The sequence below is a fragment of the Lissotriton helveticus genome, chromosome 5_1 (assembly GCF_964261635.1).
Source record: "Lissotriton helveticus chromosome 5_1, aLisHel1.1, whole genome shotgun sequence".
In the NCBI taxonomy this organism is placed as follows: Eukaryota; Metazoa; Chordata; class Amphibia; order Caudata; family Salamandridae; genus Lissotriton; species Lissotriton helveticus.
In genome coordinates this window covers 2039740154-2039767969 of record NC_136065.1, presented here as the reverse complement: position 1 = coordinate 2039767969, position 27816 = coordinate 2039740154, and the positions used below count along the sequence as shown (strand labels likewise).

General features: G+C 47.5%; 2 protein-coding genes across 2 annotated transcripts in view; both read right to left on the bottom strand.

Moving 5' to 3' along the window:
- Positions 1-7928, bottom strand: part of GPSM3 (G protein signaling modulator 3) — a 100373-nt gene extending 92445 nt beyond the window's left edge. The window contains exon 1 of the mRNA XM_078645861.1: positions 7794-7928. The gene's annotated coding sequence lies outside the window, so the exon portion shown is untranslated. The remainder of the gene's footprint in view (positions 1-7793) is intronic.
- A 414-nt stretch (positions 7929-8342) lies between these two features.
- On the bottom strand, positions 8343-12612 carry INVS (inversin). The gene has a single exon (XM_078645858.1). The coding sequence runs from the start codon at positions 12052-12054 to the stop codon at positions 8485-8487; it is 3570 nt and encodes a 1189-aa protein (XP_078501984.1). The 5' UTR covers positions 12055-12612; the 3' UTR covers positions 8343-8484.
- Between the last annotated feature and the right edge of the window lie 15204 nt (positions 12613-27816).

Sequence of the window (27816 nt, the reverse complement as noted above, 5' to 3'; positions counted from 1 at the left end):
AGGAACCACAAGGCTTCCTCCCTGCCACCCGTGATCACCACTGCAGACCTGCACACATTTCTTTTTAATGTTTGGTGCATGTGTAAATGTATGAATGTATGTGTATTTGTTACAGTATGTTTTGAATGGATGTGTGTGTAGGTTCTTGTGAATGGTGGGTGAATGTGTGCTCATCTGTGAATGCAAGGGTGTGAGTGAGTGAGTGTGCATGCAAGCGTGTGCTCGCCCACCCCCTTCTGCTCCAATTACCGGCAGCCATTGGCATTGAAACTGTTTTACTGCAGCATATCACAACCATTTTAAGCCAGCCCAAAAACATTTATTGTTGAATCTGTTTGATATTAGAACGATCTGACACCAAGATAGCCCACAAAGTGTTTCAGTATCGCAGCTGTTGTTGTCTCATGAAACTTTGGGCGGCCAGCATGGGGTTAGTTAGGCCATCCAAAAATGCAAAAACAAAACGGAAGACATGGCTCTTCAGGCACTCAATCTAGGTGCCTTGGTCTGCTGCCATTAGTCTAAGCGCCTGGACACTCTTAAGTAGCTGTGCGTACAAATCACACTAACACAACAACAACATAACAAAATCCAATAGGACATATATCACAGGGTCTAACTCACACCGAGGCCTGACAAATGTATTAAAAAAGAAAGACTGCTGCAGTTTAAAAAAAATAAGTATTGCTTTGTGTTTAAAATGAAGTGGAATATAAAAGATTGAATGTAATAAAAAGTGTGATAACTATTGCACTTTTCAGAGGTAAAATAGTCCCTCTCGCATTCCAATGGAGGCACTCCTCAGGAGGATTCATGCACTAAAAAGCCAACCGCATAAATTGAGAGATGTTTACAATTCTAAAACCTGCTTTTAGTATACCATATGTATATTTTAGAAGAGAAGTAAAAAATTCTCCTTCAGACATTTGCACTGTCAAGCCAGACCTAAAAACAAGTTATTGTTTACCATAAAGCAACATCTCCACATTGAGCTATCTCAAGGCACACAAAACTAGTGATGCTATTATCACAATTACAAACAACTCTATGCTTCCTACGATCTGTCTTTAACATACAAAGATCACAAAGCACTGTAACAAGACAGCTATCAACATTAAAAGACTAGCAGAAAAGAGTATGCTTAATAAATCCCACCTAACACTAGGTAACAGGCTCTCAAATACTTCGTACAAAAGTGCATTATGTAAAAAATGCTTACTTTTAAATGGGAACCACACACAAAATATGGTTGCACATGAAGAACAATACAGCTCTTAATTTTCGGAAAACTATACTCATAACAATCTTATCATTTCACGCCTCTGGGTCTTTTGACAATGATATATTAGGAAAGGGAATGCCCCGGAAAGCATTAAAACAATAAATGGCAATTCAAAATAAATGTAAGGAACATGGAAAAACTATATTAAGTGACTTGATTCATTACTTTCATATCTTAACATCTTAGTAAATTGGGAAGATTCCGCTCATGACAACTCTTGGCACACCTTTACACCCCTCAGTGAAAGTGACATCTACAACACTCTTCTTGCTATCAAACCACCCAGCCACTTCAGCGACCCTCTACCACCTCCCATATTCAAAGAAATAAAAGCTGCCTTCCTCCTCATTTGTGCAAAGGTTGTAAACGCATCACTATTGCAAGGCACAATACCCGTCTGCCTAAAAACAGCGAAAGTATCCCTCATTCTAAAAACACCTAACGCAGACTGTTCTGATCTGAATAACTTCCATCCTATTTCCAACATCCCCATGCTCGTGAAACTTCTAGAAAAATGTGTGCAATCTCAACTCTGCTCTCACATTGAGAAATTCCACTTGTTGGACGTGATGGTGGATGTGGTGGACGTGGTGGTGATGGTGGTGGTGGACATGGTGGTGGATGTGTTGATGGTGGTGGACATGGTGGTGGACATGGTGGTGGTAGACATGGTGGTGGTGGTGGACATGGTGGTGGTGGACGTGATGGTGGTGGTGGTGGTGGTGGACGTGATGGTGGTGGTGGTGGTGGGGGTGGTTGACGTGGTGGTGGTGGACCTGGTGTTGGTGGATGTGGTGGTGGACATGGTGATGGATGTGGTGGTGGATGTAGTGGACGTGTTGGTGGTGGACGTGTTGGACGTGGTGGGGACATGGTGGTGGACGTGGTGATAGTGGACGTGATGCTGGTGGACGTGGTGATGGACGTGGTGGTGGTGGTGTGGACGTGGTGGACGTGCTGGTGGACATGGTGATGGACGTGGTTGTGGTTCTGGTGGTGGTGGTGGGAGACATGGTGGTGGACGTGGTGGTGGTGGACCTGGTGGTGGTGGACCTGGTGGTGGACGTGGTTTGGTGCTGGTGGTGGATGTGGTGGTGGTGCAAGCAAAAGAGAGAGTGAGTGAGGGGGGAATAAAAAAAAACCATGGCCCACGCCAGATAAAGTACTGACACTGCTTGAGTTATTCAATGAACTTTATGCCCTGCAGCTGGTAGGAGGTAAGTAACATGCAAACATAATGCCATGAATGTGATGGGACACTTTGGAGAGAAAGCTGTGCACGAGGGAAAACTTATAATGTGATATTTTAGGGCTCCGTAGTGTCTGCCTTATATTGAGGCAATGGTAAATTGTAAGACGAATTGCTGTCTCTGTGCGACCTGCGGCAAGAAAGAGAGCGAGAGACAGAGTGCGAGCGAAAGAGAGTGAGTGAGGGGGGAATTAAGAAAGAAAACGAGGCCCACACTGTATCTAATGCTGAAACTCAAACAAGCAGCAGCTTTTTCAAACACACTCGTGCTTGTGGTGGCATCCGCTTTGCGGGAGCGAGCAGCGTCCAATTAGCACGCGCCCCGCTGCTTGCTCCTGCAAGGTGGATGCCACCACAAGCACGAGTTTGCTAGAAAAGGAGCAGGCCGATGGCTAAAGGCCCTCCTCGAGCAGCGTATTCACGCTGCCTAGGCGAGACCTAAAAAGGAAGTGAAAAAAATCCTAATGCTCAAGTTCTTGCCCGAAAGGCCTGGGCTCTGAAGCTTCATTATTGCCCTCTTTTCCGATGCTCTGGCTGTCTTTTCCTGGTTGTACACCTGGGAATAACCGTGTTAGCCGGCCATTGCCCATATTTGTATTGCATAAATGGATTGTTCTTCTCCCATTACCTGATCGGGAAGTACGTCGAATCCCATTAACCACTTCTTTCAAAAAGGAATTAACATTTTTATTTGTAATGCTCATGTTTCTGCCATATAGGCCTTGACTCTGCTGCCTCATTCTGCCATCTTTTCTGATGCCTTGATTGTCTATTACAGCGTGTACTCCTGTGATTAACAGTTTTGGCAGGCTATGCACATATTGGTATTGTATATATATTGATTGCTCTTCTCCCATTACTCAAATGTTAAGCGCGGTGAATTGCGCCAGGGTCATGCTTACGCCTTGCACTTATTTGTAACAAATGTTCTTTTTCCACTATTGTATCCTACCGACCCAAATTGTGAAACGCTCAGATACCTGCCTGGGTCAGGTTCGAACTATAAAAAACGTTATAAATAAACTGTTACATTCATGTACATGATATGTGTGCTCTGCTTAACGTGTACACTGTACGATTGATTCATCCTTGTACTTGGTGTATACTGATCAACTTTTCAATAAAAAGAGTTAAAAATATGTACATATACTTTCATCTTTCTCCTCTATTTGCACAGAGCTCTTGAGTTTCCCAGTTCCATGCGGCATGAATTCATCCAGTACAGGTTTTTTAAGCGCATTCTGTGATTTATAGTTTTGTTAACCTCATATAAAATCAGGACACCAAGCCCCAGTATCAAAAGAAACAAGCACTTGCAAAGACAATAGATCTGGCAGTCATTTTGAGCACTGGCTAAAACATAAAAAACATAATTCACTCCAGTGAAAACAAATATTAAAAAGCCTGCTGCAGTGAAAAAAACTATTGTTTTCTGTAAATGGTGATATAATGAGATAATGAATGTAATGTGTGATTGCAGAGTGTACTTTGGAGATGTGAAACAGTCCATTAGGCATTGCAATGATGGCCCCATAGGTAGTGGCCTGAAGTTAGAGAGAATATTCCTCAGGGCGGAGCCAACACCACATTATGTATACCTTAACCAATTGGTAACAACCGGTCAAGCAGACAACGGCAATGTCAAGGAGACCTGACCTACTAATCTGAACTGGATGACTTACTTGCATATGTAGCTTTGGAACCTCACCACTCTGTGTGCAAAGGTAAAAAGCAATAGCTTGACAGGAAGACTTAAATATTATTTAGAGGGCAGGATCCAGGGTCACTGGGTAACGTTCTCTGTTTCTGTAGCAGTTTCTCCTACCCATCTTGGTTTGCACCCACTGCCCTCAAATTAATTCTTTTCAGATAGCCTCTTAGCCACCCCCCATCCCCCAAGTCATGACAGTTTGGGGGATGGGCGTGCAGGAGGCCGCTTTGCCGAGAGCCGAAAAAATCATGATTTGGGGGTTACGTCCCTTTGTCTGAATTTAAGAGTATATAGAGTACAGTGCCATCAGTAATTTTCACCGAGTTGCACCCACAGAACAACTGGGAAGGGTAATACACTATTCTAACTCCTACAGTATATGGACAAAGGGCACCTTTCCCCAAAACAGTTTGTGAGGATAATTTACTACTCCAACTTCATGCCATGAATATTTTGGGCAAAGTTATCAATCTACAAATAATTGTACATCAACACCGAAATGTTGTAAATTAACGTTCCAGAACTCAGCTAAATGCAAAAAACTAGGAATACAATTCCGCTTGAACTGGAGCGGGCTGATGACATCAAGGTTGAGACCAGATGCTGGCGCCTCTTTATGTGGCCTTTGGGTACTTATTTTAAATGGTGACATTTGGTGTAAGAGTTGTGACTAGCGGCACCATATCCTGCTTTTGTGCTTGTAACCCCACGCAACACCACAAGTCTACTTTCAAACATCACCCATGACACACAATTATTTCTCAAGCATAAAATAACCTACAGCTAACATCCTGAGGCCTGTAGTGCACCCAGAAGCCGGAGATATCTTTGCTCTTGTGACCTCATCAGGGCCAAGGAGGAATGATACATAACATTTACATATGAAGTAGTTACTTATGCAACCATTGCAAAAGCAGTTCAGGCCTAGTAAAGGGTATAAAAGAGCTACATCAACAAGAGTATCGTATACCATGAGGTCGCCTTCTTTCCAGTCCCGTGCTTTCATCTACCACACTAGTGCATTCTGGACCACCGCCTCCAAAAACAATGGAAAACACACACACACCGGTCTGGAAAAGTTGTGTACTTATGTCCTCAAGTGATATGAGGCAAGGTTCTCCAAAGTCGATCCTAGAGGGCCGGATCCATGCCAGATTTTTAGTATATCCCCATTTAGATAAATGTAGTTATCCTAAAAATCTGGCATGGATCCGACCTTCAGGACCAACTTTGGAAAACCCTGATATAAGGTATATCCATGTTATGTTTATCTGTAAAATGTTGTGCATGGTAAACAACGTTTGCGATTCCCTACGGGGAAAAAGGCTGCGGGATTTCAACACATATTGGTTGTGCATATAATGTTTTTCGTGGATCTCTGTTGATGCATCCAACTCGGACTGCATAGCTGCCAACTGGCCCATGAGTGCAACACCTTAAAAAAACTCACACTTTAAGCCCACTGTACTTTAACCTATTCAGAGGCCTATTATGTGGCGAAGTGAAAGCCATGTTTCAGCCAGTCCTGGCTTATTAATCTATCATTAATCAACTAGGAAAGGCTAAAACATGGCTTTCACGCCGCCACATGTAATATGTGACCATCAGCCTGTTCTGAGTCCTTAGCTGCCAGCCCGTTGCATACTGGAGCTTGTAGTTTTGCTGTAAATATCACAAACATGTTCAAAAATCTCAAATTTCAAGGTGCTGTTTGAATTTTTTTTTAAACTGTTGGGATTAAATGAGGCCACTTGGCATGCTGAATATGTAATAATGTGACCAGAGACGATATGTAGCAATTTTACCAGGTGCGCATCATTGATGCGTGCGTGCTATATCTGCGTCTTTGTGAATGAATCATACATATTTTATGGTGCCTGTATTTATAGTTGCCTGTGCATGTGTTCAGAGCTGTGCGTTCCCATTCCATGTGTGATCTACTCATCAGCACTAGCCAGGGTTTTTAGGTTTGGCATTAGTCAAAAAACTTTGATTACACTAAAATTACACTGGGGCGGAGCTTGGTCAGTAAGATTGGGAGGGGGGTGTGTGAGCTTCAGATTTTCTGACAATCAGGCTGGCATATAATGTTAAAATACATCCTATGAGAAGCAGGGTGCATGAGAGGGGCTAATGGGGCAACGGAAAGGAAGAGGAATGCAGATTGATAGGCGTACTAAGTGAGAGAAACACAATATTTTGTAAAATAATACAAATTCTAAACAGAAATGAGTGTGTGTGTGTGCGTTTTTATCAGTGTGTGCACGCATACATCACAGGTGAAATCCGACAGACACCCCACTATACCCGACTGAAAGCCCCTGTACGCAACTCTTCGTCAGGAAATACATTTATTAAGAGGGGTAGGGGTAACACCCCCCTGAAGCTACGCCCCTGAAATTACAGGTATAATATACTTACTTAAAGGGACTTTCAATCAGTTCTCTTCATGCACTATTGTTGTTTTTCCATTGGTGTCATTCATATATTTCTTCCACCCACTACAGCATGGGCAATGGGTCAGCCCACTTCTAGCCCTTTGCTGACCAATGACTATAAGTGACGACTTTTGGTTCTTTCACTAGGAGTACGTCCACACACGAGGCAGTTCCCTTGTGTGCCAGAGACTACTATGGCATTGTGTGCTTTTTAAGACTAAAAACATATTATGGACTTTAGTGATAGATTCCACAACAATATTGTTTTGGAAGACCCATGCCAAAACAAAATAAGCACTAACAAAGCAAAAAGGTTAGCCGCTAGTGCCAGACCTATTGGTTTGCCAATGCTTACTTTTTTTTATTCTGGTCCTTGTAGGGCTGCATGAATTAAATGTCAAACAGGACTACAAACCCAGGAAGAAAAAAAGGGCTGGATGACGCACTGAAGCCTGGAATAGGAAATTTGAGAGAACTGGCATTTGTGTGTCTCATGCAGGCTGTTGTATGATTGTACATGATTGCTTGTGTACCTGTGTGCCGCTTTATGTGTGTGGCGTACGTGTGTTGATAGCAGTAGCAGTGGGAGTTTTGTGTCTAAATTAGATACACCCAGCCACATTCCCAGCACATTCTAAGGAGATCACCTGGTCCTAGGCATATATTTCCCTACTCGCCTACAATCTGCAATCATTTATATTAGTGGATTTTTAGAAAAAATATGTTCATGTATACACTTACAGGTGCAACAAACTTGTTTGCAAAAATGGGGGAGATTGGTTTAAATGATCAGGGGACAAAGTTTAAACATACTCAAATCGCCTTATGTTACGACAATACTGCAGGTCAGTGTTGTTTCTACCCGCCTCTGGGTCAATGCATTTACTAACTAGTTTATGGATTAGTGTAAATGGCACAAAACAACTCATTTTATGGTGGCAGACTGGTAGATTTTATTAATCCCATGTATGTGGAACATTAACTGATGTGACCCAGTGTGTAAGGCCTGTCTGTATATAAATATGCCCACAAGTCCTCATTTAGCAGCAAGAGAAAGGCATGTTCCACTTTCAAATGCATGGGAATTGCGATTCATCATAACACAGCAGGTACCTGAATTAAGAGATTTCAAACGCTTGTTTCTTCAGGTTTATTCCGTCCTTTTGGTTCTGGTACAGAAGCTCGAACGGACGGATGCGGTGGCTAAAGAGGACCATCCACCCTTGGTTATCTGTCCTTGTATGTCCAACACCTCTCATGTTGCCCCTGGGCTGTAGGATCATTTCAGTAGCCAACATCTTTCGGCCTTGATGCATTGGAGTAGAGGAATTTTGGTGAGGGTCTTAACCACTCCAAGAACTGCACTGGAGGGTCTTCGGTAGGACCTGAAAAGATGAATGTTTACAGCATGGCAACTGTTTTGTGCATTGCGCTGCAAGAGAGAGGTGCATGAACCAGGAAGTAATGCATGAGTTTGCAAGTAATGTTTATACCAGGTAAGTATTTGTTAAATAATGAAAAATGATGGACTGGGAGAAACCCTTCAGCAAGGCTCATACTTTTATACTGAAAAGCTCCTTGACCGGGGTCACCAGGGTTCATTTGACAGATGTTCAAAGATCTCAAGGCCCAAAAGTTCTGCCAGAAGGATATAAAGACCTCACTAAAAGATGGCAGGGAATAAGTTCCAAAAGATGTTATCCAATTTTTTGGGGCGGGTTATGGTGTTTTCAAGAGGGGCTTCTGTCGTTCCTTTGAACCTTCTGGAGGAAGGAAACTCGAGGTGACTGTGGACCATGGATTTTCAGTGGCCTCCCAGAATCAGACTTCGGGCAGACAGTCTGTGCCTTGATGTGGGCCGATGGGGACGTGAACCCTTCCCATCTTGAGAACTCCCATAGACCTGCTGCAGGACGGATGGAGGTTTGGTGGCTTTTGCTGGGGCCTTCTTTGCATGCCGCTGCTTGCACTGAGGGACTGGTGATGTTGGCCGCTGGTCAAGTGATTTCCCCCAAGCCAATTGGATAATGCAAGCTGTTATCTGCCGTATCCACCTCTCTCCCAAACGAGTGCATGGCACCACGCTCAGGAGCTGGGAGAGCTTCTGCCTCAGCATGTATCGACGCCATGCCTCCTGAATAATGCTAGCGGCACGTATCTTCTTACGAAAGAGCTCCTTCCTGGCTCGTTCTCTTTCAATGATTGCAAGCCTGACTGAGGTTGGGATGGCCTCTATACTCTCACTCTGCCAAGAGATAGGTGGGCAGAGCTTGGGGTTAATAATATCCCGCTGAGTACATTTTAAGTCAATGATCTGTTCTGGTAAAGTCATCATGGTTCTGGTTGCTGAGGCACGGTTTGCAGTTCTGTCTTGATAGCGCAGGTGCGCATGTGCAGAGCTCTTCCATCCATTGCTTGCTTTTGCACCATCACTGTTTTTCACAGGTCCCCCATTGGCACTACCAGGCCTGCTGGAGCCAGCTGGTGAAAACCTCCCATCCACAAGTCCTCGAATCACTGCATCATTCCCAGGCTTTGGGCCTAGAGCAGCATTCCCTGTGGTGCCTGGTCTTGGGGCCTTCGGTGTTCTGCTGAAGAAACCAGTGGATTCGTGCTGACATCTACTCATAGATGAAGCTGGCCTAGGGCCTTCCAAAGAAAGTCTGGTGCAAGAGGCATGCTTTTTTTTGCACAGTGTTCCATCGTTGATTGTGTCTGCCAGTGTGTTGTTACAAGTCCTGCCTTTCGATTCTGGTTGCATGACGTGATCAATAGATGTTCTCTGTGTGTGTTGTTCCGACTTTTTATTAGAATGGTAGTTGATAGTTGATACCCTACTCTTAGAAGATCGCTGGGACACTTCTTTCTTTCTATTTCCTGCTTCACTCAGTGGTGTTGACTCTTCCTCTAACTTGTACTTATTTTTGGCTATCTGTGGTAAGTGGTTGTTGACTTCCTCCAAGACGAAATCCTCTTTGGTTGCCTTGAAGAACCTCTTGCTTGCTGTAAGAGGAAAGGGCTTTTCTTTGGCTGCACTGGGCACCTCTTCGTTGGCTTTCTGGTGTGGATGTCTGTCTTTAGTTGTCTTCGGAGAACCTCTGTTTATTTCCTTGGACGAAGGTTTGCCTTTACCATCCTTCATTGATTCTTCATTGATTTTCTTGGGTAGGGACTTGCCTATGGCTACCTGGGTGGAACCATCAATGACATTCTCAGGTGGAGCACTTTCTTCGGCTGCCCTGGGTGACTTTTTGCTGGCTTCCCTTGGCGAACAGGTCTTGCCTTTATCTGACTTAATTGATCTCTCCACTTCCTCCAATCGAATATTATCTTTGGCAGTCGGTAGTGACATTGTGTTAAGTTCTTCTGGTGGGGACGTTTGTTTGGTTTCCTTGAATGAAACTCCCTTAGCATTCTCTGTTTCGGCACTCACAGTAGAGGTAATAGCTTCTTCCCTTTCTCTGCTGTCCACTGGCTGCAAACAAACACCCCTCTCCATCCTTTTCTCAAAACACGGGGATGCCTCTGTCACCAGACCCGGGTTGTCTCCCACAGCCTCTCGCTTCCTGTGGCCTTCTTCCCTCTTCTTCGCAGCAGCACCCTTCCTCAAGAGCTCGTGCTTCATGAGCAGGATCCTGCGCTCCTGGAAGGCACGGCGTACTTTGTATCCCTTATAAACTGCTTGTATCCTGGTGGCAGCAATGTCCTGGATAGCAGCAATGGACAGGGCGCCACGCTCCAGCATGAATTGGACCACCTGATGGTGCTCACCCATGAGGGCGTAATCCAGCGGCGTGTACCTCTCCTCACTACTTTCCATCTGGTTGGGAAAGGCTTCAAAGGCCAATAGGAGCTTGACGGCATCAAGGTACCCATTGTTGCAGGACCAGTGTAGAGCTGTCCTGCCCTCTCGGTCCTGGACATTTGCATCAGCTTTGCTCTCCAGCAGCGCAGCCATACAGGTGATGTAGCCCCCATGGGCAGCACACTGTAGTGGAGTGCGCCCCCCTAAGTCCTGCATGTTGGGGTCAATGGCATTTTCCATCAGGATCCGGCAGACGCTGGCATTCCCACCTAGGGCGGCCCAATGCAAGGGGGAACGTCCATCTTGGTCCACAAGGTCCACCCTGGCTCCACCCTCAATGAGTGCCTGTACTACAGCCTGATGCCCCATCTCGCAGGCCCGGAAGAGTGGTGTCTGCTTCGCCAGGTCAGAGGCATCAGCCCGAGCACCCCGCTCCAGCAATAACCGCACTGTTGTCACATGGCCTGCAAGTGAGGCAGCGTGAAGAGCTGTTCCGCCATAGCGATCTGCCAGATTTATGTCCAACTCTGGCTTCAGAGCCAGCATAGTCTGCACGACATCGTCACTGCCTTTGCCAGCTGCCCACATGAAGGCAGTGCGACCTTCCAGGTCAGCATCATCGCTGCCAGATGGGTGTCCCAGGAAAACCTCCACAGTTTCTGGGTAGTTGCTCTGCGCAGCATAATGCAATGGAGTGGCCCCCTGGGCATCAGAGGGCACAGCACCCTGGCGGTGGCGCTCTAGGAGCCGACGGGCAATAGGTGCATATCCGAGCAGCGCTGCCCAATGCAAAGGGGTACGGAAGAGGTTATCGTAGGCAGTTACGCGGCAACCCTGGTAGGAAGTCAGGGCCTCTACCACTGCCTCATTACCAGCAGCCACAGCAAAATGCAGAGGTGTGCGCCCCTCATAGTCTTGCCAGTTCAGCAGTGACTCGGTTGGGGCAGCATCGAGGATGCAACGTACCATGTGGACTGCAGCAGGGTCTGAACTGTGGGCTGCCCAGTGCAGCGGAATCCGGCCATCTACATCAGGGATGCCGATGTTTGAGTTGTGTCGTATAAGTAGCCTACCATGCTCTGGGTTATTGTGGTACGAGCTCCAGTGCAGGGCTGTTTGCTTGTTGCGGTCCTGTGCATCTACTTCGCCTGGTGCCATGTGTTTGAGCAACAGTGCCAGGCACTTGGCACTCTTAGGTCTTGTGGCCAGGTGGAGAGGTGTCGTTTCCTCAGCGTCCTTCTGCATCCAGTTGGCCCGCCGGGCAAGAAGCAGCCTGACAAAGCGATAGTTGCCAGTCTGTGCAGCCAGGTGCAGGGCAGAGCGTCGGCTGCGGTCCGCCCAATTGACATCAGCACCAGCTTTAAGAAGCAAGGCAGCGCAGTCCATTCGGTCAGCCAGCACACAGTACATAAGTGGCGTCCGGCCAAGTTGGTCCTCTTTGTCTTTGAGCTCAGGATGGACAGCCAGGAGCTTCTCTAGCGTCCGCTTGTCGCCAGTTACTGCTGCAGCATGGATCGCTGAGACCGGCGTTGGGTCTCCCGGGAGACCCTCAGATGAGACGTCAGCCATGATGATGACAGCGGGTCACTAGATCCTTCCTCCAAGAATGGAAACTCTCAGGAAGCTGCTACAGCATTCGCTGGACCAGCCACGTTGCCTGAGGCGGGTCACAGGACTTGTCTGAACCAAGACCCCAGGCCCGAGCGTTTCTGGGGTGGCCATAGTGGGTGCGATTGGTCAGCGAACACTCCTGCCGTACTCCTCACAAAAAAGAACGGAAAGTTAAGGAAGCTGCTGAGGTTTTCAGTAGATTTGCCATGATGGTTACTCATTGGTCTCAGGATTTTGTCTCGTTAGGTCCGAAACATCAGGAAGTTGCTGAGACGTTTCCTGGTTGGCCCTAGAGGTTGGTGTAGGCCTCTTTAAGCTTGCTCTTAGGGGTCTAGAAGCTCAGGAGGCTGTGGGGGTCCTGCCTGGGTGGGCTAGCCAGGCTCGGGCGGGATTTCCGGCTTCTTCCAGTCACTCTTTTCCTCACAGTGTCAGCAAAGTTCAGCAAGTTGTTTTACCTCCTCTGGTTCGGGTTCTGAAGCCTGCAACCTGCAGTAAGTTGGGCTGGGTCTGAAAGTCGTGGCCGGTCTTCCGGTTCAGGAAGCCGGCGGGGGTCTCCTGGTCAGCAGTACCTTGTGAGGCCAGTTTCTGCAGCCTTTCCACAGGGTCGAAGTCTGAAGAGTGCAGGGAACTGCTAAGAAGCGTCTGTGTTTGTTGTGAAAGTTGAGGCGGGTCTTCCTCTCTTCCTGACTGAGTTTGGAAAGTTTAGGAAGGGCTGGGGCGTCTCTGGGTCAGCAGTAAGCGCTGAGGACGGTGACCGGGTCCTACCTCAGGGTCCGAGGCCTCGGGGGTGACTGTATCCGCGGCCTTCCCCCGTGCGGCCTGGGGCCAGCTGTCCGTCCGTCCCTCCCTCCAGGAAGCAGCCGAGGCCTGCTCTGAGCCGGCGGCTGGGAGTGTTGTGTCGAGGCCGCCTCCTGGGCTCCAGGAAGGGAGGGAAGGAGAGAGGGAGGACCCAGGAGCAGAGGAGGGGGCCGAGGGGGCGGGGGGAGCCCGGGGCAAGCAGCTGGAGCAAGGAGGCGGCCAGCCTGGCTGGGAGGGGAGTATGGAGGGCTGGACTGGGGGGCGAGGGGAGGAGTGTGAGCAGAGGGGGCAGCTGGGGAAAGGGACGGAAACAGCAGCCGTGGAGGCGCGAGGTTGCATGCGTGAGACCGCCGGGCTCCCACATTTACCAGGTAGGGGTGTCAGCGGCAGCCCCCCTGCACCGTCCTTACACTAAGGCTCTCAGAAGTCGCCCTCGACCGCCGTGGGAGGGAACGGATAGGATGCCTGGAAAATGCCGCCTCCAGCGGGAAACAGCGCCGAGGCAGCACCGTGTCACTGCAGACACCTGGCACAGGATGCAGCAGGAAACCGCACACACACAGAGGAGGAAACTGCAACAAAACCACGCCAGGCACAGCATGGATGTGACGTGTGTCAGAGGCAGAACGGGCATGTCTCACCAACCACGAAACAGCAATACTAACCGGGGAACAGCAGAGGGAAGAAACGATAACGCTTTTATTTATTTATTTATGTACCAATAGTAGAGTCACTCAAGGAAGAGATACAAATTGATATACTGACGAGTCACATAGGAATGGTAGAGAGTACCACGGTTCGAATGTTTTGGCTTGGGAGGGTGGCTTTGAGGGGACTGTATTTATGCTGTTTTCCGTTTATGCCGTCTCCTATGCCTTAAAACAATAACAATTGTGTTTAAAAAAAAATAGGAATGGTAGAGAGTACACAGGTCTACTGCATATACTAGTGATTAGAGTTATCTCTATATACTTAGAGAAAGGATAAGGATGGATATACTCTAAGAGTCACATAGGAATGATAGAGAGTACAAAGGTCTACTGCATATACTAGTGATGTAGAGTTATCTCTATATACATAGGGAGGGGATACGGGTGGATATACTCTAAGAGTTACATAGGAATGATAGAGAGTACAAAGGTCTACTGCATATACTAGTGATTAGAGTTATCTCTATATACATAGGGAGGGGATACGGGTGGATATACTCTAAGAGTTACATAGGAATGATAGAGAGTACAAAGGTCTACTGCATATACTAGTGATTAGAGTTATCTCTATATACATAGGGAAAGGATACGGATGGATATAATGTAAGAGTCACATAGGAATGATAGAGAGTACAAAGGTCTACTGCATATACTAGTGATTAGAGTTATCTCTATACACATAGGGAGGGGATACGGGTGGATATACTCTAAGAGTCACATAGGAATGGTAGAGAGTACAAAGGTCTACTGCATATACTAGTGATTAGAGTTATCTCTATATACATAGGGAGGGGATACAAATGGATATACTCTAAGAGTCACATAGGAATGGTAGAGAGTACAAAGGTCTACTGCATATACTAGTGATTAGAGTTATCTCTATATACATAGGGAAGGGATACGGATGGATATACTCTAAGAGTCACATAGGAATGGTAGAGTACAAAGGTCTACTGCATATACTAGTGATTAGAGTTATCTCTATATACATAGGGAAGGGATACAGATGGATATACTCTAAGAGTCACATAGGAATGGTAGAGAGTACAAAGGTCTACTGCATATACTAGTGATTATAGTTATATCCATATACTGAAAAGCAGAGTTCCATTAAGTGGGGTCGGAGGAGGGATGCAGTCACAGCACCAAGGGAGGGTGGGAGGGATACAAGGGTATGGAGAAAAGGCAAATCAGAAAAGGGAAGAAACATTTGAGGATCGTCAAGGGGGAAACGAGGGAAAAGGGTTAAAGGACGAGGGAATGGACAAGATGGCAGGTCAGAGTCCAGAGAAAAGCGTCCGAGAGCAGCAGCAGAATGGCGGCCAGGACAAAAGAAAAAGTAAAGAAGTCCAGGAGAGTCCGTGGCGTAGTTTCTTTCATTCGAATCCGGTGCTGCTCTGGCCCCAGGGGGCGCGGGGAGCCCGGGCTCCGCTACAGAGCAGGCCGGGGGAGCCGCTGTTGTTGGGTGGCGGGGTGGACGCCAGGCTGACGGGACGGAGGTAGTGTGCGCGGGGCATCAATGGAGCGCATGGTGGGACTTTGCTCTTTGTGCTGGGGGGAGACTGCGCTTCTCCAGCAGCTCCCCCAGCACCTTTGCACATCAAGTTTACTGGTTGATTTGTAAAACTCCACCACTATCCGTGCGATCGGAGCAAGAGAAGAGACGTTTCGCGGGCAGACAGGCATGGGTCGGTGGCGCCGGCTGCGAGCCCAGTATAGAAGGGGCTCCACCAGCGTCACGCCGCCATTTTGGGAGCTCCGGTCGCGTTATTCCGCATGAAGGCACCTAGTTGTGAAGGGCATGCTAGGGTTGACTGAGTTACTTCCCTCAGTAAATCTGGTTCGGGAATTTCAGAATAGTTAAAGTTATTTAGTGCGATAAGTAAGGTCCCGGTAAATTATAGCCGCGCTGAATGAAATGGCCGCCATGATAAGGTCAGGCAGTACGGAGAAGGCAGTCGCAGCGATCTTATGTTTGCTGCCGAATAACAAAGCACCCACCTTCCGTATCACTGGAGCGGAAAGAAGGGCAGCGCTGTCCTGTGTGAGGAGGGGTCCGCAGATGTTAAAGCGTGGGGTGTTGGTCTCGGCAGCTCCCTGGATTTTCCCTCTAATGGCGGCTGCTGCAGGTAGGGGCCCAGCCAGGCTGACGGGACGGAGCCTCTGCGCCCAGCCACCTCTGACCGCGCCCGGGACTCACCGAGGGCGGCGCTGCGGGCCCCGCGTCCGGCCAGGAGCCCTCAGAGCCAGGGAGCGGCGCACAGGGAAGGGGATGCCGGCCTTCCAGGCTCATTCTCCTGCCGGCCGCAAACAGCCCCCTCCAGCAGGTTCCGGGGACCCTATTAGGGCGCGGCGGCGCCCCCAAAACATTGATACAGCAATGTAGAGCAGAGACATGCTGCAGTAAAACAACACAAATCAGGAGATAGCAAGCAGCAGATAACTATTTTAGTAAAAGCAGAGGCATGACTCACAAAAAACAATACTAACCAGGAAACAGCAGAGAGTAGTACATTTTATTGAGTGCAGAGTAGTGCCACAATAAAATAATAAGAAGCAGGAGAAAACAGAGAGCAGCTCACGTATATGCATGATAACGAAAACACATTACAGCAAACAAACGAGGGACGTAATGCTGACAATGTAAACATTCTCCCCCAGTTCTTTTTTTTGTGCATTTTTCACCCCGAGTGGGACAGGTATGCCCAGATGTGGGTCCCATGCTCTCCATGTCACTGGGGTCAAGCTATCATAGCTGTTGAGGGGTGAAAGCCCGAAACCAGTCCTAGGATGCTTGTTTCCAGTCTAGCAACCTCCTGGCCTGTCAGTTCGGGCTAGACTGTTCCCATTGGGCGCAGGGTCAAGACTGATTTGCATATGGTTGGGTCCAAACTGGAATGGCATGGTGAGCAAAAAAGTGATGGATTTAGGCCCAGGTCTCTGTACTGGGGTGAATGTATGACATTGTTCTACATTCTGTCCATCAATAGTTCTTTTTGCATTGATAATTAAAACACTGCACTCTACAACAGCAGCAGCCAGGAAACAGAATAAAGGGAAAAAAGTGAATGAGGCTGTGGCATAACACACTACAAGACAGAACCCAAGAACAAAGATTCAGCATAGAAGACTCTGAGGGCAAAAACGGCACGAGAATTATCACATGGCACAATAAGGAAAGGCATGGCACACAGATCATCACACAAGCTGTGCACCCGACTAGTCCTTTACCAATACTCACCTGGGACCATAATCAATAATCCAAAAAACTTAAGCATGTAACCTTCGCTCTACTATCAGTGTATTTTATTCATTTAGGACTTTTGATCTTTTTATACCTTGACTTACCAATCCACGTCACCGGTACCTAAAGTCCTAAGGGATCAAGGGTGTTAGAATAATAGGAAAACCTGTGAATTGCGGACTACTGGGCGGAGGCTCCTTCATCTTTGTTCTCTGCCGCCGTTGGATCGTCCTGGGACCGAGGGACAGCTCTATGCCTTGCCGGACCTGCTGCGCGGGTCCCGCTGCGCCTGCTGACTCTGTGGGGCCTCGGGAGGGGAGCAGAACTTGCCTGAAACCTCTCTCCGCACAGGCAAGGCTGCGAGCAGCCTAGCAGGGACTCAATTGTCCAGGAGTCCCTGCGTGCTACACCTGTGGCCGCTCTCCCTGCTGGTCACGCCCCCCGAGCCGGATAAAGCAGCACTGCCTCCACTACCCAGCGGAAAACCTGTGAATTGCGGACTACTGGGCGGAGGCTCCTTCATCTTTGTTCTCTGCCGCCGTTGGATCGTCCTGGGACCGAGGGACAGCTCTACGCCTTGCCGGACCCGCTGCGCGGGTCCCGCTGTGCCTGCTGACTCTGTGGGGCCTCGGGAGGGGAGCAGAACTTGCCTGAAACCTCTCTCCGCACCAGCAGGGCTGCGAGGAGCCTAGCAGGGACTCAATTGTCCAGGAGTCCCTGCGTGCTACACCTGTGGCCGCTCTCCCTGCCGGTCACGCCCCCGAGCCGGATAAAGCAGCACTGCCTCCACTACCCAGCGGGAAACCTGTGAATTACGGACTACTGGGCGGAGGCTCCTTCATCTTTGTTCTCTGCCGCCGTTGGATCGTCCAGGGGAAGCCCCGCCCCACACATAGCTAAACTCTCCTCCTATAAATTCAAACAGCGACCCCCGCGTCGCGGGAGCGCGCGGGAGCGCCCGGGGAAAAGCCCGGGGATAAGCCCGGGACAAGGGCGGGACCGTCTGTGGCCTAAGGAGGCTGGGCTGGGCCCACTCTCTTTCGCCTGCACGTCCCTGATTTCAGTCGGATTACGGTACAGGCTTTGAACATGCCTTCACCTGCCCTAGGCGGAACCCCAGTGAAGGCGGTGGGAGGCAAGCCCGGGACTCTGGATAACTACTTTAAATCGGCTAAGGGTGATGGGGGAAAGGAAAGCTCTTTGGAGAAGCGCAGGGCAGAGCGCCGCCGCTCTATCGAACACATGAAAAATAGGTCCCTTAGTGATATAATCCCCTATCCTATCTCCCAAGAGGAAAGTCCCCTTAATGGTAGCCAGGATTTATTATCCCAAGAAGGCGTCCCCCTACTATTACGGGATAGCATTCCCAACCCCGGCTCATACCCCGAACAGACTACGGAGGTCATCCCACTCCCAATTTCTAGTAGCATGGCTGTTGATTTAGTCAGCCAAACGCTCCCCGTAGTTAAAACCAGGAAAAACAAGCCTAAGCAAATTGTTGCGGCAGAGGTGCACGGCCCACCGCCTAACAAGCGCAGAAGGAAGACGAGGGGTGGCCAGGGGAAGACCAAGATACCCCATTCTGATTTTGGAAAAAACCATAACTCTGCACCCATGTCAGACAGGCCCAAAGAGAATGCGTACAATGCTACTCCCCCTAAGGGTACCAACACTATCTCCGCTGCCCCCACCAGTGACCAAGGGGTCAACCCACCCAATATAGTACCCCCTGTCACATCTTTGGGGAACATAGAATTCCTACTCAGATCACTCCTGCTGCCCATTAGCGAGAGTCTGAGGAAAGTAGAGATCAGGCTCACCATCCTAGAGGCAACCCTAACTAGCCTGAAAGTCTCAGCCAGTAAACAGACCAGATCCACCGAGTCCAATCCACCAATAGGAACCTTCCCCAATATACAAAACCTTTCCACTAATACGGGACCCCCTCTGGGTGCCGTTGCTGTCCTCCCATTGCAGCCACTTATGGCCAACCCAGCTTCAACCCCATCCAACAATTCTAACATCTTACCTCCACAGACAGTAGTCCCAGCTTCCCACAGTTCAGCTTTTGGTACAAATTTGGGGCTACCACCGAATGCTAGTATTTTTCCTCCACCTCCTGGTAAGCCCGCTCCCAGACCACGGAGACCCGACTTGCCACCGGAAGCTAACAGCCTTATGGTGGTTCTGGCGGGTGCCCCCCCTCTCGAAATGGGCGAAAGTGAAAACTTCCAATCACTCAAGAGGAAAGTCATCAAATGGCTGAATTGGAACAGACCTCTCCCAGCCCACCTCAACAACGAGATCATTATGGTGAGAAGGGTACCATGGTTGGGGAAGACGAGAAAAACAATAACAGGGGACTGCATTATGGTGTCTTTCTGTGACCCTGGGACAGTATTGCATATCTGCGCTGGGTCAAATAGATCACTGGAATCCACCATACAGACTTTGTCAGTCTCTTTCTTCTTTCCCCCCATTCGCATGCACCATGACCTACCACAAGGTAACTGGACAAGGGTAGAACGGAGACCCAGATTTAGGGGATATGCTGCACGTCCTGGTTATCGACCCCCGGAGACACCTTTTTTGGACTACAATCGTTTTAATTGTCTGAGTGGACTGGATGGGGTCGATTGACTGTCCTTAAACTTTGACTCCAATCTTGTGACCTCGGACAACGGCCCCAGTGGTCTTTCTGATCCAACTGGACTTATTGCTGACAATGGTCCTGATGTAGTATTTGGTGTAGCATCTGGCACTGGCCCCCGACTCACTCCCAACCCTGTATCCCCCACTGCCGCGGCTCCGGCGCATCTGAGACTAATCTGGTGGAATGTGGCCGGCCTAGCTAATAAGCTGGTCAATCAAGACTGGGTAACTTACATTGAGTCTGGGGATGTTTGCATGTTCCAGGAGACCTGGGCAAGGGAAGAACATAGGCACCAGGGCTACCTGTCATTTTCCATCTCGGCAAGGTGGGAGGGCAAGGGTCGCCCTTCAGGTGGACTCACAACCTGGGTGGCATCCCACCTAGGCTGCCAGGCATCACGCTTACCGGTACCATCAGATGATATCCTGGTGGTTCTATTGGCCTGGCCGAACCAAGCGAAACTTGCCCTGATAAACATCTATTCCAGGCCAGTGGGAGCTTCTAGGGAATCTTCCACCATTAATGAGCTTTCAGTTTATTTAGCTGAAATGCCAAGAGAGTTACCCTATGTAGTGGGAGGAGATTTAAATTCCCATTTTGAGCCGCTGCCTGGCCTCCTAGAGGGATTCCCCATGGAAGAAGAGTCCAGGTGGTCAGTACCTTTGGTATCTGCTCCCCCCCCGAAGGCATGGACCCCTGTAGCACTGCAGATCACTGCCCTCACCCTAAAACATGGAATTAGAGCCTGCAATGGGCGTATTACGTCTGATGTACCAAGCAAAACCACCTATAATAGAGTGGGAAGAGAGTCCCGCTTGGATTACGCCCTTGTACAGATAGTGAATTGGCCATCTATCCTGAACTTTAGGGTCACTGAGAGACTGGATAGTGATCACAACGCCCTTGAACTTGATCTCATCCACCCCGGCCGTCAAGCCTCTATAACAACCAAGGAGGAGAACAAACCTGAACTTCTACTGGGTAACAACAGGAGAAGAATCAGGTGGGAAAAACTAGCCACGAGCCAAGTGAAACTCCCGAGGCTCTATGCAGGATTAATCCCTATTTTGGAAAGAGTGGGAGATTTAGCTAATGGCGTGGGCAACAAAGATTCCCATGATAAATTATAGCAGGCCCACGAGGACCTCATAAAGGGAGCGGCCTCCAACCTCTTTAGTAAGGTACAGAATTCGAGGAGGGGGCAGCAATACAAATCCTCATGGTATAACTTAGCCTGCAGGAAGGCAAAGGGAGAACTTCTCAGAAGCATCAAGGAGGGACTAGGAGGAGAGAAGCTACGAGAAAATAGACCGGCATAGAAAAAACTAGTCGCCCATGCTAAAACTGAATGGGAGGAGAACCAATGGGAGGAGCTAACTAATTCCCTCGCAACAAGAGACCACCGAATGTTTTGGAGAGTAGTTAACGGGGGGTCGGGGAGCCTCCACTCGGCAATAGAGCCCAATATTGCAGCAGCGGTGTGGCAGGCACACTACCAGTCTCTCTATAGTCCTGAGCTGGGAGAGACCTTGAATGACATTGGTAATGGATTGGCTGAGTACGACGGGGATCTGATAACAGTGGGGGAGGTCAAGGCAGCAATAGCGGGACTGATGTCTGGAAAGGCGCCAGGATTGGATGGCCTACCAGGGGACCTGTTCAAGCAGGAGCCCGATGTTTGGGCCCCCTACCTTGCCGTTCTGTTTAATGGAGTCCTGCACGGCATGGAAATCCCGAGTACATGGCTGGGGGCAGAGGTGGTTCCCATATTTAAAAAGGGCTCGCCCCTGCTCCCAGCCAATTACAGACCAATCAGTTTAATTGATGTGCCACAGAAGCTGTTTGGTAGGATACTGTTGAACCGGCTCCAGGACTGGGCAGAAGAGACAGGTGCCCTTAGTCCGTATCAGGCGGGCTTCAGAAAGGGAGTCTCTACAGTGGACCAGGTCTTTCGTTTGAACATTATTTACTGGAGGGCAGCGATATTCGAAGGCGGCAGCTTATACACAATATTTGTGGATCTGAGGGCCGCCTTCGACCTGGTGCCCAGAGGGAAACTTTGGAGTGTTTTGGCCGAAATGGGGGTCCCCCCGGATATCCTGATAATTTTAAAGAGACTGCATTATAACAACTATGCCCGGGTCAGGTGCGGGAAATTTGGGGAACTGACGGACAGATTCCCCATTGACAGGGGGGTTAGACAGGGTTGCGTATTGGCACCGACCCTGTTCTGCCTCTTTGTCAACGGGGTAATCGCCCACCTAAATGGCACTGAATACACTGACGCCCCAAGGTTGAACGGCAGCAGGGTGCCTGCACTCATGTTTGCAGATGACACCCTGCTGCTGTCCAAAACCCCCATGGGGATACAGAGGATCCTTGACTCATTTGTGGCCTTTTGTACAGATAGGGGCTTAGAAATCAATGCTACAAAAACTAAGTTTATGGTCCTGAACCCAACCCAAAAATCACGCCCGAATCCCCTATTGGGATCTTCATGGTTAGAGAGAGTCTCCACCTTTGAATATCTTGGTGTAACGTTGAATGAAACCATGTCCTGGGGATCACACCAGACTAGGGCTAATCTTAAATTAGTTCAGACCACTGGGGGCATTACTCGGATGATGAATAGTTCCACATATCGTCCGCTGAGGCCGCTCATCCAGATCTACAAGGCACAGGCCAGGGGTGCTAGTATGTATGGGGCGGAACTGTGGGGTCACATAACTTCCCGCAGTCTGTCTATAACCGAGAACAACTTTATTAGACAGATAGTTGCACTTCCGCCCAGTAGCCCGCTCCTTCCCCTGAGGATGGACCTGGGACTGAGACCAATAGCAGATGAATTAGGTCTCAGACCCATAGTCTTCTGGCGAAGGCTATGGAGTAGCGAAGAACTTTCTACTTACAGGGCGGAACTGAGGGAGCTTCTAACCCACCCCAAAGCTTTACAGATCCCCTGGATAAAATACATACAAAAGTCCTGTGTGAGACTGGGGCTCCCTGACCTCTGGTCCGATCCAGCTAATGCCTCACTAAAGATCCCACGGAGAGCACTGGTCAATGTTTACCATGGGCAGAAATTAGCTATGGCCTTGGACTGTCAGGGTGAGGGGTCATTAACATCTGTATTTGTACAAAGCAAGGACTCATACAGGTTGGAGAGGGTCCTGGACGTCATGTCCCCCGTGTTGGCCAGGAAGCTATTTCTCCAATGGAGATATGGCACACTGCCTCTGCGATCCTATACTAGCTCCTGGTCAACACCGCCCTCTACCAAGCAATGCCCGGCATGTACTTGTGATGAGGAAAGCGATTTACATGTGGTCTTGTTTTGTCCAACTTACAAGGCAGCTAGGCAATACTGGCTCCTCCCACTTATTAGAAACCTTGGCTGTAGGGAGTATCTCCCGATGTATAGAATTTAAAAAACTGATGTTTCAAGTCCAATTGTGTTTGCACTAGCTAAATTCCTTACCAATGTCTGGCATACTCGCACCCGTATTCTAAAGTCGCAGGCTCCCACCTAATTTTAAGTCTAAGAAATTTTAAATGTACGGTCTTTTATCTGTTCTCACTCTAGTAGTATTCAATTCTTAGAATGGAACGATCTTACATTGTACAATATGTATTTGTTGTTTATTCTTGATGATTTTATAACGTTTGAAATGTGTTTTTATTGTATATCTTTGATGGTCAAATTGCCCGAAATAAAGATTGAAATTGAATAGGAAAATAACATTTGCACTCATATAATAACCACAAACTCGGGAAAGGTTTAAACTGTTTATCTAAAATCTTTTAAATGTCATGATCCAAAGTTTAAACACCAAGAGACATTCAATTCTGAATATTAGAATCAACATGTAACTATGCAAAAGATGTATTAAACTGTTTACGAGCATTTAACAGGAGGGAAGGGTAAAGGGAAGGAACATGATATGAACACACTATTTTCAAACATATAGCGATAGGGAGGGTAAAGAGAAGGAGACAAAACAAATGACGAATCCACATGGATTTTATAATTACCTAGAATGGAGTGACGAACTAACCCTGGCCACGGGTCAGTTTAAAGGACAGAACCCCGAAAGTTGCAGTCGCCAGTAGGCTAGCAGGTGCAGATCAGAATCAGGACAGGTAAAGTCAAATTGGATCAGGACAGGACCACCAAAGGTTAAGACCGGTACCCGCAGTTAAGTTGCAACGCCTGCGCTACTCCCTCTCTGCAGCATACAGCCAGAACCCCGATTGGGTTATCGATTTCCCCGACAAAGTGCTTCGCCAGCACTTCAGCTCCCAGAACCCCGATTGGATTATCGAATCTTCTGACAGAGTGCTTCACAGCCCTCTGCTCTTGGTCACCTATTGAGTGGCTTGGGTCAGTGACAGGTCAGCTATTCGGACAAGTCGGACAAATTAACTAGCTAAGCCTACTCTAGTTATACTATTTTTCAGGTCAGTGTACCACCCCCCAATGTTGCAAGTGTAAGGATCCCCAATTTTGATTGGACAAGGAATGAGGAGAGGCCATCACACCATACTAAAATGAAAATTTTCTTTTGAATATTCTATTAACGTTCCCGCCCATCAAATTTTATTTTCCCATGTATATTTTATTCCACCTGGTAGTGAATGTATCAATAATGATTACAATGTAGTTCATATTTTAGTTTAGCTTCCTTCACAGGGGTCAGAAGTTGACTTTCCAACGAACTTCTTCTAGCAAGTCATGACTTGGCTGGGTTTCAATGCCAGTGCTTCAGGGTTTGTGTTTCTTCTGGGCGTCAGGCCCAAAGTGATTTACATGTAAGAATAGAAAAGAAACAGTTTGAGAACACAGAATAAATAAATGCATTGTATACCACTTATCTCTACTCTATTCCCATTATTTTATATTTAACTATTGCGTTAAAATTAAGCAGAACAAACAGCTTAGCAAAAGCAGCAGTGCAAGCTTCATGCATGCTGTAACACGGAGCAGCCATTTTAGTTCTAGTGCGCAGAAGCAAAATATTCCCTCGAAAGCAAAGAGTCCGTCATGTCACGTGAGTGAAACAGACGCATGCGCAGTAGAAAATCCCGCGTAGTAGCAGCCATTTTATTTGCAAGCGGATTAACATTAGTAAAAGCACATATGCAAGCTTCTCTCATGTCGTGTAATGCGATATTAATAATACAAACATGTTGATTAGTATATTAACATTATCTCGAGAGGACTGATTACAAGCAAGTCGCATTACGTGCAAATTGCGTGCTCCATCAATGGCAACAGTGTGGGACTGGACTTCCAGGCTTTCTGGAACTGCAAGACAGGCCATCTTGAAAGGGCCTGTGTGTCGTTTGTTTAGGCTGGCTAGACAGCGCAGCTCAGTGGCGTAATGAAACTTGGGGGGGGGGCTGCAAAGTACATGGAGCCCCCCTCAAGCTCCAGACCCAGTCAGGAGCTCTCAGGCTAGGGGCCCAAGCCCAATGCCGGAGGGGGGTCATTGGAGCTCGCCCCCTGCACCACGGGGGCTATTGTTATACCACTGGTGCAGCAGCTGTCTCCAGACAATTATATGAGAACCACCAGGAGACTCCGCCCACATGTTGGAAGCCAGGAGTACATGTTTCGATTGGACAGAAGTTGTGTGCTTCCACAAAAAATGACTTGCCCTCCACACAGCTGTGATTATTTTGTTTATCCAGCTGCCTGAGTTAGAACTCTAAGGGGCATACACATGCCATTGTAATGCTATTAAAGTGTCTTAAATAACCACATAATGTATGCTATTTTTCTCTTCTCAGCAGTACAGATAGAAGAAGGCAGTCGTTAACGTACAAGGATTTTTAGGTCTGGATTGACAATCCATTCATAAGCTAGACCGCTTGACATTGCCAATGTTTTTTTTGTCCCATTGCCAATGTTTTTCTTTGTCCAATCACGACCCACGGGGCAGAAAACATTCCACACCCTTGCCCTTTCAATATGGTCCACCTGGCACAGCCAGAGTGCCCGAAAGACCAGTTCAAACACTGCATGTCAAGAGCCCTGGCACAATAAACCAGAGACTGTGAAACAGTATAAAGTGACTAACTGCACTTGAGCATGTAACTACAGTCTTGGCACAATAAAACTGGAAACGGCAAATAGGAAGCACACTGTATTAGCTTCATTTAATTTTATTCATGAATTAGTTAACAGAATCTCCAGCTTCGTGGCATTTAGTTAAAAAAAAATTATACACACCAACGAATCGGAATAAGGAATAAACTGGGCAGATTTCAGATTGAAACTTCTCAACAAGATAAAGTTGGAGTGAAGCTTGCAGAGTTCATCAGCAAGGGCTTCTTCGTGACTTGTAGCCCAGGGGTAATTTAGGTCTGAAATAGTTCTGAACAATTCTTTCCAGGAAAATATACATTTTTGTGAAATTGATAAATTCTCTGTATTCTTTCCCCATACTCTGGTATTGAGTTTTGCTCCCAGTATCATAAGACTTTCTCCAAGGCGATTCGCTTTGGCACATTTCTAGTTTACGTTTAGCTAGTGCATGTTTGATCCATCATTATTCCACGTTTGAGAGGGGGACAAACATTTCTGCAAATCTTTTATAAAAGAAGATCGTGATTTAAAGCCCTAACAATGGTGGTATTAAGGGCCACTGAACTGTCAGCTCAGCTCCTCTGGCGAGTTCGACTGATAGTTCATCTTTCAGAGAATCCAGACCTTGGGACCTCCAGTTTTCATCTACAACTGAGCTATGGATGCCATGAAGGGTTTGTAGAACTCAATGGCATCGCTTAATGGAGTATCGAAATGATTAGATCACAAGAGGGGAACTGTTTCAATTATTAACATAATTAAACAAGAGATCGGTAAACCCAGCAGGTCTGGCATTTTTATTTTGTGTCTTGAGTAAAATATTTTACAAAAAAGCCTGCTGCAATGAAAAGACAAAACAAAGCAATTGCTTTCTGTATACAATGCTTCCACGAGCTAAAAAATGTAATATAGCCTGCAGTAACGAGCTATACCTGCCATTAAAGGCCTGCTCCAGCGTTAGAGACCTGAGCGGAAGGCAAGGGTCTTTAACAAGGGAGCAGGACTTAAATGCCGGTATAGCCCAGCTACAGAGGCTATAAGGCTATTACAACATTCCGCCACTAGAGGCCAGAATGTTCTAACAAATAAAACAAAGCCCTCACGGAGCCCGAGGGGGATTGAAATCCCCACAGGCTCTGTGAACCCTTTGTTTACAGCAACAACTGTGAACACAACATTGGAATGTCGGAGCGCAAGGCTTCTTTCCGCCATTAGAAGCCCACAGCGCTCCATTGTTTTCAACTGAGCTACCAACATTCCAATGTTCTAATATGTGATTATTCAGTGCACTCTTGATATGTTAAATATTTCCTAATGCATTACAATAGAAGTGTTCTATAGGAGGCAAACTGATACACTAAACAACCCATTGCATATGGTGAGAAGGAAGCACTCCTCTGAGTGCACAATATGTACATTATATAGAATTGGTACCAGCAGTTCTTTCAGACAGAGGCTCTGTCAAGACAGATCTAAAAATGAGGACCAACAGGCGATTGGGTGAACATAATAATTGCATATTGCAGATGGGCACTGCTTCCAGGAAAGGATGGAGAATATCTGTGGGTGAAGGATCCAACCTCAGATTTTTAATGGTACTTCGAATCTAATAGTACTCTGCATGTTTGCAAAGCAAGTTCCCCAAGGGCAAACCCGTCTGCACCAATCTGTACATCCAGACGCGCCCAGCGCCAGAGACTTTGCATCATCTTACACTCGTCCCACTCACTCAAAACTGGAACTGCTGGAAATCAGCAAATCCTTTCAGTTAAGGTCCAATCTGCCACTATGAATTTTTGTAATATTGCCCCTATCCACGCTGATCTACTAAGTCCTGAAATTTTTTTTTTATTAATTGTTTTCTCCCAAATACTCTACTAGGCTGGTATAAACAATTTCAAGAAATTAGGTTATTGGTTGAGACGGGTGGAAGCCTTGCTTAAGTAACAGCCACAATCCTTGTCAAGGTAAACCACAAAAGTCACTAAATTACCTTGTGTTTAACCCTCTGGTGCTTGGCACAGAGCAGACAGGCTTAACTCAGAGGCAATGTCTAAAGTATTTATACTAGAAAACTAAACAATTGCCAATACTGTTCTTTTCACTCCTTTTTAACCATGGCACATTGGATTTAAACACAATGTGGGTACAAGACTTGTAATTAAGTCTGAATCAATCACTTTTTTATTCTTTCTTATAGTACATTTGTTGGTTACATTTCACCAAT

Coding starts and splice junctions, on each gene's coding strand:
- INVS (XM_078645858.1), bottom strand. CDS start 12,054: ATGGCTGACGTCTCATCTGAGGGTCTCCCGGGAGACCCAACGCCGGTC.